The sequence below is a fragment of the Chlamydotis macqueenii genome, chromosome 21 (genome assembly GCF_036417535.1).
Source record: "Chlamydotis macqueenii isolate bChlMac1 chromosome 21, bChlMac1.mat, whole genome shotgun sequence".
Lineage (NCBI taxonomy): Eukaryota > Metazoa > Chordata > Aves > Otidiformes > Otididae > Chlamydotis > Chlamydotis macqueenii.
The window spans coordinates 9,140,071-9,155,751 of record NC_141576.1 but is presented as its reverse complement, the minus strand read 5'-3'; the positions used below and the strand labels follow the sequence as shown (position 1 = coordinate 9,155,751).

Below are 15,681 nucleotides of genomic sequence, written 5' to 3'. Positions count from 1 at the left end.
CCTTTTTCAATGGCTTCTCCTTTCCTCTGTATGCTGAGAAAGCGAATTGTCACAAACCAGCCACTTCTGAAGTGGGCAAGGCGAGAGAGGGGGCAGAGGAGATGCACCCCTCCTCTCCCAGTCCGTACGAGGGGCCCTTTCACACCAAGAACAACAGAAATATGAAATTTTCTGTACACGGGGCCACATCTGGACATAACAGCACTGCGGCAACATGTGCTACGCATTCCCCAGCGCCGGCAGAGTTCACCACATTCCTGAGAGCAGCAGGATGATTTCAAGGCCCTGGAATTTGGGAAGCAGAAAGGCTGCCTCTTGCTGCAGAGATGGGGGTGTGGGACTGTTCCACATCGCTGCCAAGCTCTTCTCGTTTTGCTGCAGAAACTAATTCTGAATGGCAGCAAAGTGCCAGCGGCCGGTCACTGTGAAAGGCTTCGGAGGAAGTCGAACAGCAAGCCTCTCTCTTGTTTTGGCTATGTCAAATGGAAAAGGTAGGAGAATGAGTGAAAAAGACACCAAACCACAGCACCGCACAACCATCTGTTTCTGTTCATTTAAATCAGTTGAAGGAAAGCCAGCTACAAAGGTGTAGCGTACATTTGCACCTGACTTTCCTCCCGCAGGAGACACTAAATATCCCACACATCTCCTGGCCGGCGGTGCCCAAGGTCTCTCTCACGGACCACTCAAAGCGATGCTGTCACCCTGTCACACAGGGCTCTGCAGAGCTATAAAGGGGTCCAGCTCCCAGTGTCCAGAGCTTTTGTCAGGACAGCGGTTCCTTTTATCACTTACTGGCATTTTAAGGTACTACCTAACCTCCCATCACCCAGAGTGACGGAACACGCAGCTTCAGAGCAGCCAGGGCAGAGAGCGGACCGCTTGTGTAACCACAGCACTTATCAACCCTCCATCCTCCTTCGCAATGCGGCTTCTGCAAGATCCCCATTTGAAGGAACTGGCGAGCAGTTCTGAGCCCCAGGAGGAGGGATGTGGGGATGCCCACGAGACAAAACCAGGGGACTGACCTCCCTGCGGAACCCCGGAGTGACAGCTAGCACGCAGGCTAATCTGCGAGCACACAAGCCAGTAATACATATTCTATCACCAGCAAAACTATTTTTAGACCCAAGTGATATCTGAATCCCCAAAACATACATAAATATTTCCATTCACGACTGCCTATACTGCTGTCCCCCTCGGAAAGACTCCATTTTATGAGTGCTCATTAAGTCACAGCGCTGGTGGAGAAATCAATGACCCCTTAATCAGATTCCGATCCAGATGAAGTGGCCTCCTCCTTACCTTTCTCATTACTCTGTCAAACCAAGAACACGCACCCCTCTCACCACGCACAAACACGCCGCTACGATAGGCACGACTGGACAAACGCAAAGACCTTTGTTCTATGTTTTATCATCAACATAGTCCAGGTTGTTAAGATACAGAGTTGTTTGTGAAATGTTATTTTGCTGTTAAAGAAATCAGAAATAAACGATTCATCAGAACACCACGCCAGCTCCGGTCCCTTTATCTCGAAAGGCAAACAGCAGGATTTAAGGGGTCCAAGAATCAGACGAAAAGAACAATTACAGCACGGCAAAAACTCTCTAGTGATGAGAGATTTAAGGGATTTTGATTGTTTACCTTAAAGAAAACAAATAAATGACAGAAGTTCACAGAACTACAAGCAGTGGAAACAGGAAACTTCCGCTCAGCTCGTTTCTTAAGGCAAGCACAAGAGGGCATTCTCCGAAACCCCCGGAGACAACTGATGGACGCCACGCAAAGGTAAAACCTACACCCAACACTCTGCTAATTGGGGAACTTCTTACAGTAACACAACAATGAGATTCAACGCCTGACAGGAGCCGCAACAAGACAGACGTAAGAATATTCAGAAATCCAGTGTTTAAAAAAATCACCTTAAAGTCTACCTAAACCTCTCGTAGTTCAGGGGCACAGAAAACTTCCTCTGGGGACAGGTTTTCCTGTAGCTGCTCATGTTGAGAGTCCTGAGCCCCTTCCAAGCCTCACCGACGGAAATGGCCCAAGTGCAGGCATTTCCATCTCAACTCCTGGCCTCCAGCTGCAAACGGGAGAGACAACTGACGGGACGCAACAGCAGTGCAAACACCTGGTCAGGGGCAAGCACGTCCTGGGAGTGACCAGAAACCGCTGCTTTTGCTGCTGTGCTACAATCCCAGCCTTCTAGGAACCACGCAGGGAAAGCTCCCCAGACCTCACTCCTCTCTAGTCCCAAAAGAGCATGACGACTGACGCTCCGCCTGGCTGATAACCTTGGATCTTGCTTTTTCTCACTCTCACTAAGCACGCGAGGGCCAGGCCCACACAGTCAGAGCACAAATATTCTCCCAGAGCCCTGGAGGATCCTCAGCTGACATGGAGGACGTAAGGTCAAGCCGCTGCTACGAGCGGCATCGGAGTGACACAATCTGACGCTCATTTCCAAGACGATAAGAGCCAGCAGAACAGGAAACGAGCGTTTTCCCGGCCGGCTGGAGCGGTGATTTGGCACAGAGCCCGCTCTCTATGTGTGCTCTGACTCAACAGGAAAATATTACGGGAAAAAAAAAAACCTTGATTAGAATACTTTTTAAAGAGGCTGCCTAGAATGTTCTCTTTCTTCCCTTATCTGCCACATGATTAGCTTCCCTCTGCTGACGAGGTTCACCAGGAAAGAATTTCTTCACACATGACGCAAGCCAGCCAACATTTCTGGGTTTGCTCTGCAGCGCTGCTGTCTTCTCCCTCTGTTATGTGAGGCTCAGCCTTATAACAGAGACTTGATTTCCAACAACCACGCAGCAAGAGTGCAAGAAACGGCTCCGAAACCGCTAACGCCTGCAAGCTACTGGTGATCCTGAACACTTTGGCCTCTAACCTCCCACTCCATAAAGGAGTTGCACATTTTCAAACATGACGACAAGTTTCCCGTTTTCCCACCAAGTTTTATCCAGAACGCGCAATGTTAAGGTGAAGTGCTCCATCCACAACCTTATTTGTTTTCACGCATCTCCTAGTGTAAAAGGTCAGCTGCAGTTTAATATTTCACCCAAATTAAAGAGACTGGCAGGAGGACTGGAAAGCTCGCCTTCTCCCAGCGCTGCAAGACGCTCGAGGCTCTCACCACCACCACCACACCGCGGCGCGCGGCCGCTCCCAGCCCATCCTCAGCTCGCCATCCCGCCTCCCCACTCAGCATCTTCTGCAGAACGAAACCGCCCTTAACAGCCCACCCGCTCACCCCGTCCTACTTCAGTCCTTTTAATTGAACAAGGATAAATTAAATAAGTCAAATGAAACAAAGCTTTCCTCCATCTCAACCCTCACTTTTACACATCCCACTTCCCCCGATCCTGCACCTTTTATCTCCCCTCTGGGTCGCATTACCTGTTTCTTTTGCCCCTTCCTTTTTCAAGATAAGCCTCTCCACTCTCACGGCAGCCCTGCAGAATCCTCATCTAACAAAGGCTACAAAAAGACCAATTTATTCCACGTATCTTACTAACTGCTACTTCTCCGTTCTTATTATAACTGCTGTTTCTCTCTTCTGTACTTTTTTGGTCATCAATCCTTTATCTCGTTTCTTTTATTAGCGTTCATTTGTGTAATTCATTTTACTGCCCCACTCCTTAGGAGAATTACAGAGTCGCAGCGTCCCGTACAAAACATTCGAAATGGAAAATCCCTAACAGAGGGCATCGGCGCTTCCACGGCACTGAAAACGCCCCAAAGCAGCTTAACCCCGCAGCGAGGCACATTCCTCACCAGTGAGCATTTCCCACAATTTTTCAAGTTGTTTTAGATTCTGTTACCGAACCAACAATGAGCCGACGTTTAATAAACCCGCGTGCTGCCTGCAAGCCACTGCACGGTTCGAGCGGCATAAAGGCGTTACTCATGAACCGCGTTTTACACACCGGTCACAGCGACGTCAAATTTTGAGCAGCAGAGCTGAGAATGGGACAAGAGGCAAAGAGGGAGGCTGGGAAGGCGCTGCTCCAGTGCCAACTCTTACCTGTGAGAGCCCAGGGGACGAGGCATGTCCCGGCGGCGTTGCAGCGAGATTTGGGTGTCCCTTATTTATTTCATGTGCAGTGTAAGGGGATGGGGCAGGAGGACCCGGTTGTCTTGCTACTTGTGTTACCTGTGTGGAGATAAACTGTTAGTAAAACACAGTATTAGTAATGCGCTCTGCACAGGTACTGTCGTCTTTTTAAGAAAATGGTTAGCAGCATCTTTATACACATACATAAAAAACAATATATATCTATTTATCTAAGCGAAACACTGTACAAGTCAGTTAACGACTGATACGATTCAGAAAAATGGGGAAGGATCAAAAATAAGAGCACCAGCTGGAGTCACCGGTAGAAACGTGCAGGAACCGGAGAAGCTTTACCGCGGGGGGCCTGCTGTGCCGCATCCCTCTGGCTTCAGGCCTGGCATCTCGCGACCGTTCCGCTACCAGCCATACCAACCAGCACCGCGATTTCGCAAAGGGATGCGCAGTACTAGTGACCCAAAACCAAAGGAAGGGGGAAATCTGCACACTCCTCTCCAAAAAAAGGACGGCACAGGGGCCATGTTATCTGGAGGGCCTGCCACCAGCAAAGAATGGAACACGGCCGCAGTTCTTGCGTACCCTTATCTCCCTCCTTAGCTTCTACGGAAGCATGCTGATCCAACACCTCACGCAAAATGCTTCAGATGTATTCACAGCAATACGCTTGCTCCGCTGTACTATTTCCATGATGGAGTGTTTTAAATATACTCTATATAGCTGCTATAGTAAAAAAAAAATATATACAAAAAAAGGAGAACCAAAGGAAGAAAGACTCACACAACCCCTGGGTGACACCCCCAGCAATTCAAGACAACTACATTTTTGCGGATTCGGTTGAAGCGCGTAGTATACAAGCCCAGCGCTCGCTTCCCCCGACCTTTTCTCAGGCCTGTGTATGTTTGCTGAAAAGCACACTTGGCTACAGGCCTTACCGGCGCTTAGCAGACGAGGTGGCCCCGCGCAAGCAGCTGTGTGTGCATGTGCTCCCCGGCATCGGCACAGGAGGCAGAAGGAAATTCCCGGCTCTGGATCTTTACCAGAGCGTTAGCACCAAGCTCCAAGAGAGCAGAGTGTGAGAGCAAAAGTCACGGAGCTCACGACTCCCCAAGCAATCCTGCTTTTCCCACCTAGCTCTACGGCACTCCAACACGGACGCCTGTCGCTCCGTCACCTGGACCGCCCAGACCGCTGCGCCAGCCAGAACATAACGCGCAACTTCTGGAGGCCGGGAAACGGCCCGGACTCGCGGGCTGCGGGGAGATTCACAGCACCCTTGTGCTCATCAAACGGGTGGGGCAACTCAGACCTCATCCTCTGTCCCCAGCTGGATCCTTCCCTTCCCCAGGGGGGAATCAGCTCTTTTTTTTTTTTTCCCTTTTTTGGCTGACCTAGATTGGCAGGTGTGCGCACACAGCCTCTGTGGGCTGAAGTGAAACCGGTGTTACAGAGAGCTCACAAACCTTTCCACGCCCCAGCCCCAAGAAAATCAAAGTCTCTGACATGACCGCTAAGACAACCCTGACAGACTTGTCATGCCAATGGCGCCGTAGTCGGTGCTCAGACGTGACTACATAGCACAGTGGATACTAAACAACGCAGGTAAGGGAGGGGAGGAGGAAGCAGAGGCAGCACAAAGACAAGGAAATCATTCCTATAAAGGGGCCCCGTCCGTAGGGTGAGTGCAGACTCATCACCGGCCCCGTCCGTAGGGTGAGCACGGACTCATCACCGGCCCCGTCCGTAGGGTGAGCGCGGACTCATCACCACGGTGTCTCCTTGAATGTTCCTTCTCGTGGAGAAAAAGAGGTTCTTCTGCAAGAGCTGTGGTCCTTCAAACACTGCCGGCTTTTATCTCCCTGTGCTTACAAGCATGGACACTATTCCAGCTGCGGCCAGAGCCATCCGAAATCCTCCGGTCTCCAACCAGCACCCAAGCCCACACGGACGTTTGACAAAAGGGACGAGGCACCAATAATGTCCCGGCTAGCGTGAGCATTCAACAGCCCTCTTCAGAAACGAAAACACGCGAGTAACCTAGGCTGGAGGTGAATAAAGACCGCAAGGAATGCTGGCCTGAATTGGGTGCGAGACCTGGAAGCCAAATGGAAAGGAAAGCCGTGCAGCTGTGCCAGCGCCAGCCCGCGGGACACCCTTGGGACATGCAGTAGACAAGGAGCAGACACGTCACAGACACAGCTCTGGACCTACTAAAATTTGGCTGAAAGCCGAATTAAGGCAACGGACAGATCACAAAATCACACCATCTTGATACTCCAGCAACAACGTGCTTGTTCAGTATCTGATGGGTCTCCCACTGACCCGCCCTTAGCCAAGCCCAGCTTCGCGGGCCCACAGAAGACACCAGTGGCCCTTCCAGCGCAAGCGAAAGCCCAGAGCGCCCGTCCCGCCAGCTACAGCCACGCAGGCTGGCACTCCTGCACCTTCATCCTGGCTCCTACAACGAGGTACTCACAAATAAACCAAAACACCAGACACAGATTGGAATGTTAACAATGATAAAGGAAGACAAGCCTGCTGAATTTGTGAGTTTATCCACTAATTTAAAAAAAAAAAAAAAAAAAAAAAAAAAAAAATCAAGCAGAGGGAGACTCTACCAGCTCATCACTTCTGTTACGGAATGTCTGCCCTCTCAGTGCCCGAGGTTTGGGTTTCTCTTTATCAAACGGGATTCTGCAGAACAGGAACTTGGTCTGAGATTACTATGGAAGCAAATATCCTTCTTATATCTAGAGATCAAATTATTCTCCTAAAAACGGATACACAAAATTACGAATCAATTTGCTAGGGTACCGCTTCCTTCCTTCCGCAATAGTAGCAAGAGGCTAACTTTAGTTTTCCAGAAGTCCTTAAGCCTGTGTTTTAAAGGAAATAATGAATGAATCATGAAATAAAAATCAGGCTGGAATTCTTAAAGCCTTTGTTTTTAGCATCTTTCCCAGGTTTTGGGTTATTCTTCCCACTCCAAGTACCTAACTCCAGATACACAGTTGTGCCCATGAAACAGTCAGGTTAGATGGGATCAGATGGGGCACGCCACAAAAATCCCTCCATTACGGGGACAAGAGCTTATCATTAAGAATTGCTCTTTTCCTAAACAAACCTTAAAAAAAAAAAAAAGTTCAGACTTGGACAGAACCCCTTTCCTTCCAGCATGCAATTTATTCGCTCAGGCCAGTGCACGCAGCTTCAAAGCAGTGCTGCGAGCATCCCAGGAGCTGAGCATCCGCAGCAGCCGAGCATCCCCAGGAGCCGAGCATCCCTCCTGCACCCTGTGCAGCCGGGGCCGCAGCCGGGCAGGGGAAGGGGTCGGCCTCCTGACCCAGATCCTTTACGGACGGGGTGGCAGGAGCGGCTAATCCTCCCTAATCTCTTTTCTACAGGATTCTCCTCCTTGCAGCAAGATCCCTTTGCAGGGCACAAAGGCGAATCACGGTACCGCTGCTGTGTGTGAAATCATCGGGGGGCCACCAACAGGCCCCTCGTCGCAGAAAAGCCACCAAAATGAGCACCCAAAGAGGTGAACGATGGAGCCACTGAAAATTTTGGGCTAGTAGGTTCTCCAGCACCTCACCTTCCCTTTACCTTCTTTGCCCACAGCTGGCACTCAGCTGGACGACCTGACAAAGCTGGTCTCTGCTCCAGAGAGACGCAGCCAGACTGCAATTACAGAAAACGTAAACCAAGGCTGGATCTGGCCGTGCTGCACTCGCCCACCTTACACGCACTTCTCTCCAGACAGGCACACCTCGTTAGCACGCCTTTCCAATCAGTCCGCATCCAGGAGTCAGCGCTGTTCCTTAGCTTATAAAGTTTCTCCCAAAGTATTTTGGGTCCAAGCTTCAGCGCTTGAGATCACAGCGTGTTACTGACACAGTTATGAACCCCCGCCGTAACGGGCCAGAAAAGGTTATTTGTGTGAGAACTGGATGTGCATTAACACGTTTTCCTCACTGGACTCCCAATTCATGCCCCATGCTGAATTTGAGGAGCACATCTGCTTCTGATCGGTCCTCTGTATTAATCTCATCTTCAGTCGAAATCAGCCCCCGTTGCTCCGGGTGCAGGCACGCAGGGCGGCCTCTGCTACTGAAGGTCATCTTTGGTGCGGTTCCCTTTCTGTTAGAAGTCAACATCTTTTCCCCAAACTCCAAGCCAAAAAGCTTATTTGAATATATTGCTTTGAAATATTTTACAACAGAAACAGAATTTCATTTTCCCTCCACTCCCCCGTCCAGATCCCCCCGGTGTGGGATCCCACAGCAGATGTAGAAGTAACTGCCCTCATTTCTTGCAGTGCAGAGAAGGAGGAAACACCTCGCAGGAACCTGCTCACAGGACGAAACTCAAATGTTGACGTCCAAAAGCAGCTCTTACGATACAGCCCTCTCCATTACCGATGAGGGGAAATCATTACAAGGCGAGTTCACGGAAACAATTATTTCCGACTGTGATTTGCTTTAAAATAATTCTAACTGCTGGATTTATTTAAAAAAATCCATCCTACCAAACATCAGTATTTTCTACATTATACTATATAAAACAAATGAAGATGACAAGGTTAGGTGTTTCTGTGCTTAACAGCAGTATGATTTCCTTGCTAAAGAGGTTCTACCAAAGTTTTGCTGGGAATTCTGAGCATCTCCAAGTTCTCAGACAAGCTTCATTCCATCTGACAAATCGCATTGCCTCGTCCTCACCCCCTACCTCTGCTCTACAGGAAAACGTGTTCCTCTGGTTTTATTTCAGGGAGATTACTGAGGCTTACAGCAGAAGCCACATGATTTTTCATTCCCGTTTTTGGCAAGCAGCACATAGTTCTGGAAAAAAAAAAACAACGCTCAGGAATGTACAACTGAGATCCCGATAATACCTGCGAAAGGCATGGAAAAGGATAACCAAATTATTTGTCAGCTTTATTTAAGTAAAACAGCGGCTTCATCTGCGGGTTGCCCGTATCTCAAACGATTTGCCCTCCCACCCCACGCGTGATGTACTGTAACCTACGGGGAAAACACCGAGGCAGCTCAGCGTCACTGCGCGACGGTGTCAGAGCACTGCCGTCCTCCGCCAAAACCCATGTATTTGAAAGTTTCTGGAAACCCACACGATGACCAAGCAAACACAAGGTCGAAACAAAAAGCAGTCCCTGCGTGCTAATGGTGCTCTCTTCCACACCTCTGCACCAGATGACTTTTGTAAAATCTAGACAAACTAAAAAAATATCTACTTGTTGCAAACCCAGACCTTAAATACACGATGCAGCTCCTCGTGTAATAAACCAGAGATGGATGACGAATTACTTTGTCAAGGACCTCCGATCACGAGCCTCTTCCACTGTAACTCATCGCTTCTGGGACCTGCTCTAAATCTGGAATCTGCCAAGGCCTTCAAACAGAAGCTCAGAAGGAACCTAGCTGAGAAACTTCTCTCCTTTCCCCAAAACATGCGATTTTCTTTCAAACTCGTGTTTCCCTAAAGCCCAGAACCAAGATACTCCCAGCCCCGGCGTCTATTCCTGTAACATCCCGAGGAGTGATGTTTTTCCACACTGGAAAGCTATTTTAGGTCATTCTTCACAGTTGCTTTTAGATTTTACATTCATTTAAATTTTTACAGTCATATTTTCCCCACAGGCATCTGAATTATGTCTTTGGAGGAAAGAATTGAAAAAAATAACCTTTTTTCCCCAAAAAAAGGAATTCAGATCTTTTTAAGTGGTTTTTAAGTGCTGTATGGGGTATATCCTCAATCCTGCGCAAAGCTTGGCTTCGCATCACTCAACAGCGGGCTCCCTGGTCGAAGAGGCGACCGCAAACCCCTTTTCCACGGCCCAAAAAACCAAGGGGCCAAAGATGCCCCAGAGCCACGCTGCGCACAGGGAGGAGCCGGAGCCGATAACCCCTCCGCCAGTTGTTCATCCAAACAGGGGGAAGGAGAAAACCCTGCACAGCAGCTCATGCTTTTCCATACGGAGCCTGTATTACCGCAGAAAATACAGTTAATTTCTCACATTTACAGCTTCTCTTCCTCTTTTCCAAATAATTAAAAGAGCAGCTTAAAAGCACTTTTTTGGCATTAAAAATATTTGCACTATCCCACCAGAAAGGCAAAATATTACTTTCCCAGGGCTGTGCTGATTTAGCAAAGCTTATAAATAACACCGGGCTTCCAGCTATTACCATTGGAAAAAAAGAAATGAGTAAAAGCAAAACGCCATCATACGTTCACAAGTGAACGCTGCTTTATTCCCAAGCTAAATTTCCTCGATAATCAGGATTTATAAACAAATCTGCCGGACAGTAAGCCAAAAGCACCCATCTCAAGTATTCAATCTACCATCAAAACATTTATCCCTCTATATAATGGGAAGTTTTGTGTGAAAAACAAATCTTCCTTGATTGTTTTTCCAATGAGAAACTATTAGAAACACGCAGCCACTGACCCACCCCAACGAAGCAGTCTTCAAACGCCGGAGATAGGAAAGAGCTGCTCACGCTGGTGGAACTCCGTTAGGAAAAGCCGCTCTCTGCTAAAGAAAACTGCAGGCACTTCACAAACGAGGAACCCACCCAGGAGCCCACGAGATTTCCTGCTTGCCTACTGACACGCAACAAAAAGGGTCCTCACCCAGCTTCATTTATGTTAAGAGGGAAAAAAAGTTGCTTTTTTTTAATTGCCTGGTTTATATACAGTCTCCTTGTGCTTGGAAAACATGCTCCTTTCAAAAGCAACGCGGCGGCGGCGGCACCGGCCAGATACTCACAGTGCTGTACACAGCGGAGACGGTCGGCGTGAAGATCCGCTCTTCCAGGGGCTGCTGCACGGGACCTCGGGGGATTCTGCAACACAGCAAGTTAAGGAAAGCACCGCGGAAGGAGGGGCCGCGTTTTGGGCGACGGCACAGCCAACGTGTCGCGCATCAAGGCAGCCGGTCACCTCCCAGGCTCGGGCAGACACACAGACATCGGGGAGGCACTCACGCCAGGCAGCTACGATCCCTCAAGGTTTCCCACGAGAGGAGCAATGCGCGGCTTCAAAAGGCAGACATCACCAACAAACACAGCAAGAGAAACAGACAGCAAACGAACCACCGAACAATCTACAAACCCTTCGTCCTGTCAAGAGAATCCCCCACCTCTTTTTGTTTTAAAGAGCAAGGGAAAAAAACCCAAGCCCGCAAGCCCTTCGCATTCAGCGACACAAACCGTGCTGGTCAGCAGGGCGCTTCTGACAAAGGCAGCGCCTGTTTTGCTAACCACGCAGGAACCGCGGGAGAACCCTCTCCGTGTTTGCCTCTCTCCAGCCAGTAACTCCTCTCCTCATCCACCCACCAAAACGCTTCTGAAGGGGCTGCCAGAAAGATCTGAAGTGTCGGTGAGCTGCTGCAGGGCTAGTTAGAGGCAAACCGCAAGAGTTTCCTTAAATTGGAAAGTACTGTGGGAATCCAGGGGGGGAAAGAGGGAAAAAGACTTTATGCAACAAACAAATAAGCTAGAATGCGTTCTACCTGTGAAAAAAAAAAACAAGCGGGTGCAGGTATTTAAAAGAAAAAAGCTCCCTGACCCAGCTAACACCTTGTGGCCTTAGGGCCAGCACACACCTACTCGATACTTGACACCCACCACCGTAAAAAAGCCATGCTTCACTCACGGGAAATTCTTCCCCTAAACGCCACGCTCAGATCTCCCCTTGCTGCTGTTTACGCCGAAGTCCCCCGGCAAATGAGAGCAGCCCGATGAAGTCTCTCGCACGCAAGCCAGCAACGCAGACCTCGTGTTAAAATGACAGCGGGTGCTTAAAAAATAAAATCATACGAACGCTTCTGGGTTTTGCTCCAATGAGGAGAAACCCACTCGTCAGTTAAGTCTGGAACCTAGGTTAGTTTGGGTCTTTCAGGAATCCCCCCTTCACTACAGGTTTGGGCTCCGAAGAAACGCTGCTGCCCCAAGGCAGCGCAGAACCACGGTTGCCACGTACAACACTGCGCTATTTTCACGCCAAACGGATCACCGAAGGGGTCCGTCCTCACCAAGCAGCTGAGGCATCGTTCTAAACACTTCCCATTCGGTTATATATTCGCTGTGTGAACGACAGACGTGACCAAAACCCTGCATTATGGGATTACGCGCGGAAAAGAGCGCCCCTGACCTCCACCACACCTTTGTGCGTCAGTAACGCCCCAGATAAAACCCGGCAGGTGTGAAACAGGACGCCCACGGCCAGCTCGGACTGAGAGCCGGGACGAGGATCCGCACCGCTGGTTCCTAGGACAGCGTCCGCTCTGCCTACATCTCTGTTTTTTCCCCTTTTTTTTTTTTTTCAAACTGAGTGCAAGAGTTTATTTTCAGGGTCTAGGGCTCATCCTCAATTTGCATACCTGTCAGTTCATACATAAGCGTTATGATTTGACGAAATCAAGAGGTTTTTCACAACAAAATTAGATGCCCAATCCTGACTTCAGCACAGCAAAGGGAAGTTCTGCCACAGACTGCAATGGAGTCCAGGTGCCACTCCTAGCCTTCATCCTGAGGATCGTACATTCATTCCCAAGTTTTGGAAAATGCCGACACAAAATCAAAATCTGGGAGAGGAGGATTAGAAACACACCGCAAGACTGGACAAAAACTCACAAATTTCCCGCGCGCCACTGCCGCAGCACCCTGCCCTCGCGCCCATCGCCATGTGACAGGGGAGAGAGGGCAGGGACACGTTCGAGCTGCCGCCCCTGTCACGGCTGGGACCGCCAAGCCCGGGGCAGTCCTGACGATTACCTGAAGCAACCGCTGCTCCAAAGGGGATCGTTCCCGAGGCTGGAAAAACCGTTTCATCCTTGAGAAGGTTGGGATTTATTTTCTTATTTTAGAACTTATATAAGCCAGGAGAAAATAATCTTCTCTGAGCAGAGTAACCTCTCTTTTGGCACCCAGGGAGAGCTGCCTACAGGAATGAGCGGGTCAGATGGATCTTCGGAGTTTGGGGTCACCGTTTAAGATCGCTTCTGGAAAGCGATGATTCCCATCAGATGAAAAATAAACTTTTAAACTGCTTTTTGCCAAGGACTTAACCTGGACACGAGACTGATAGCAACAAAAATGTCTTAAATTCTAGTAAGCCTTAACGACACATAACAGTTGGAGAAAGCGATTATTTCCAGCATCTAACTTCTTGCACCCACAGAGGGACCCTGCCAAGAGCTGGGCCGGCAGAAAGGCTACCGGGAGCCTCCGGCGCCTTGCTCCTGCCCCCGCGTAGAAGCGACCACCCTCCGTCCCCTCACGTCTGCCGAAGGAGCCCAGCCTGGGCTGACAGATGCTGTTACTTCAGGAGAGGCGAGCCAGGGTGACTGCCAAAGTTCATCAGCAGACTCTTGCTAACGAGGGTTTTTTCCTAGAAGTGGGTTAAGAGCGACAGCACAGGAGGCTCCACCACGGGACGCGGACGGGTCACGGCAGGCGGGTGGGAAACAAATCCTCACCCGGCAGCATCATCTCACCCCCGACTCCAGCAAACCATCCTCTGGGGCACCCATCTTCCACCACACAGAGAGCCGGTACCAGAGAGCCACGTAACCCAACATGCAACGCAAACCCCGCACAAACGCCGCCCTCCCGCTGCCCCCAGCACGCACGGCGAAGTTTAAGTGTAACCCAGCCTGGCTCTATCGCAACGCTTAATTAACCACAACGCCAGGAAAATGAGGATATGCTGAATAATCCAGGCAGCTCTTTCATGTTACTATTCTGGCACGCTCAGATCCCACTCAGGAGGATGCTGCGCCTCCCCTCCTCCTCCTCCTCCTCCCGCTTCATCCCTGCCACCCACGTCACCCTCGTCAGCTGCACAAGCGTGCAGCCGTGCTCTGAAGGGATCCAGGAGGGTGGGGAGGGGAGGGGAGGTGGAAAAGCAAAGCTAAACCCAAACCTCACGCTGCTTTTGGAGATGCTTCCATTACCACAGGGAGGAAAGACGAGGTGGGCGATGCAGCAGAAGAGCAGGAAGAGGGGAACCTCTGAAGCCACGTCTGCAGCCAGCAGGTTAGTAACGTGGAGCTACAGACACCGCTCCTCACGCCTGAGTCGGGCTGAAAGACTCGTTAAAGCCCTCCCTCCTCCAGCAGCATCACGCCAAAAACCAGGAGAAGGACGGCAGCCAGCGGGTAGCACCGACACTGGATTCTCCTCCTTGCTGTTTAAGGGCTCATTAGCTCATGAAATAGATATAGATGTTTAAAAATCCATGTGAGATACTTCTGCCAGATTAATAAAAGGAGGCACAGATGCAACGGGAGCTCCACCTCGTCCCCATCTGGCTGCAGCAGTGACTACGAGCCGGGGAATTTCAGGAGCTACCAAAGAGCCGGTGGGAGAGGTCAGGCAAAGACAGCAGTGCCGGCTGGAAACGGAACAGAATTTTTCTTGAAACCAGAACTCTCCCTAAAAGGAGGAGGAGATCTTTTAAACAGACAGCCATAGCCACGCTCTGAGGAAAAGGGAAATATGCAACTTCTCTATAAAGCGATTAAAGAAAAAAAGCCCAGCCCGGAGCTGCCCGTCAGCTGGAGCACGCAGAGGCACTGACAAACGCAGAGTTAAATAAGAGTCAGGAGGATTTTCTTGCAGAAATCCCCCCCATGTATCACATTTGGCTGCTCGCTCTCATCATGCTACAAAACCAAAATACCGCAAGATTTTTGTGCGCTTTTACAGCAAGGAACAACCTGAACACAGGCAGCAAAGCGAGCTCTTACAGCAAGGATTCCTACAGGGCTTTCTGCTCTGCTCCCGCTCCCAAGACCGGAGAGGGAAAGAAAAAACACTGAGACATCTCCTTCCAAAATGGATTCATCTTCCCCTCAAGCCGTGCTTCTCACGTAAGCTCATTTTCAGCAACCATTTTATCCTGAGCACGCGCCGACGGCCTCTCTCTCCGCTCACAGCTGACGGAACGGAGGAAGCACCTTCTCACAGGAATGAAAGTACCTGCGGGTACCCGAGGGCGCGCGCAGAAATCACGCCAGCACGAGCGATTGCTATCCCCGCGCAGAAACAGGGCGATCTGCCACCAGCTGTCCCCGGGGTTATATAATCCCCACGCGTGTCCCCGCTTGTACCAAAACTGTGTATTGGACGACTGAAAAAACACAAGGTAAAACCATCAAGCCAGACTACAGAAGGGCGAGAAACCACGTCCAGTTCAAGCACTTCTTTCAGCTTTTTGTGCAAGGCGTTTTTAAAAAACCTGCCGAGGAGGGAGGTATTTGATGGGAGAGAGCTGTTAAAAGAGCGCGTTTCTCCTCTCCAGCCTCTTCCCTATTTAACAGGCAATTAAAATGCAGGAGGTGAGCATCCTAACAGAGCAGCACCTCGTTCGGCAGCTTCGGAAACAGGAAGGGCTCATTTAAAAGGCTGAAAAGGGGAAGCTGCGCCAGTCACGGCAGCCTGCGGAAACGTCCCCAGCATCGCCCCATCTCCTGCAGCTCTGCCGTCCCCCACTCGCTGGGCGAAGCCTTTTGTCCGGCACGCCCGACCCTACCTGGCAGGGCTCCGTCAGCGAGCCGGGCTCAAGCGCCG

At 50.2% G+C, this 15,681-nt stretch overlaps 1 protein-coding gene across 1 annotated transcript in view; it reads right to left on the bottom strand.

Moving 5' to 3' along the window:
* The window catches only part of EIF4G3 (eukaryotic translation initiation factor 4 gamma 3), a 139,925-nt gene that overhangs the window by 86,522 nt on the left and 37,722 nt on the right, over nucleotides 1-15,681 (bottom strand). Inside the window, exons 2-3 of the mRNA XM_086764370.1 lie at nucleotides 10,875-10,950; nucleotides 4,043-4,186 (exon numbers count right to left, since the gene is read on the bottom strand). Coding sequence (XP_086620496.1) covers nucleotides 4,043-4,186; nucleotides 10,875-10,950 — 220 coding nt within the window. The remainder of the gene's footprint in view (nucleotides 1-4,042; nucleotides 4,187-10,874; nucleotides 10,951-15,681) is intronic.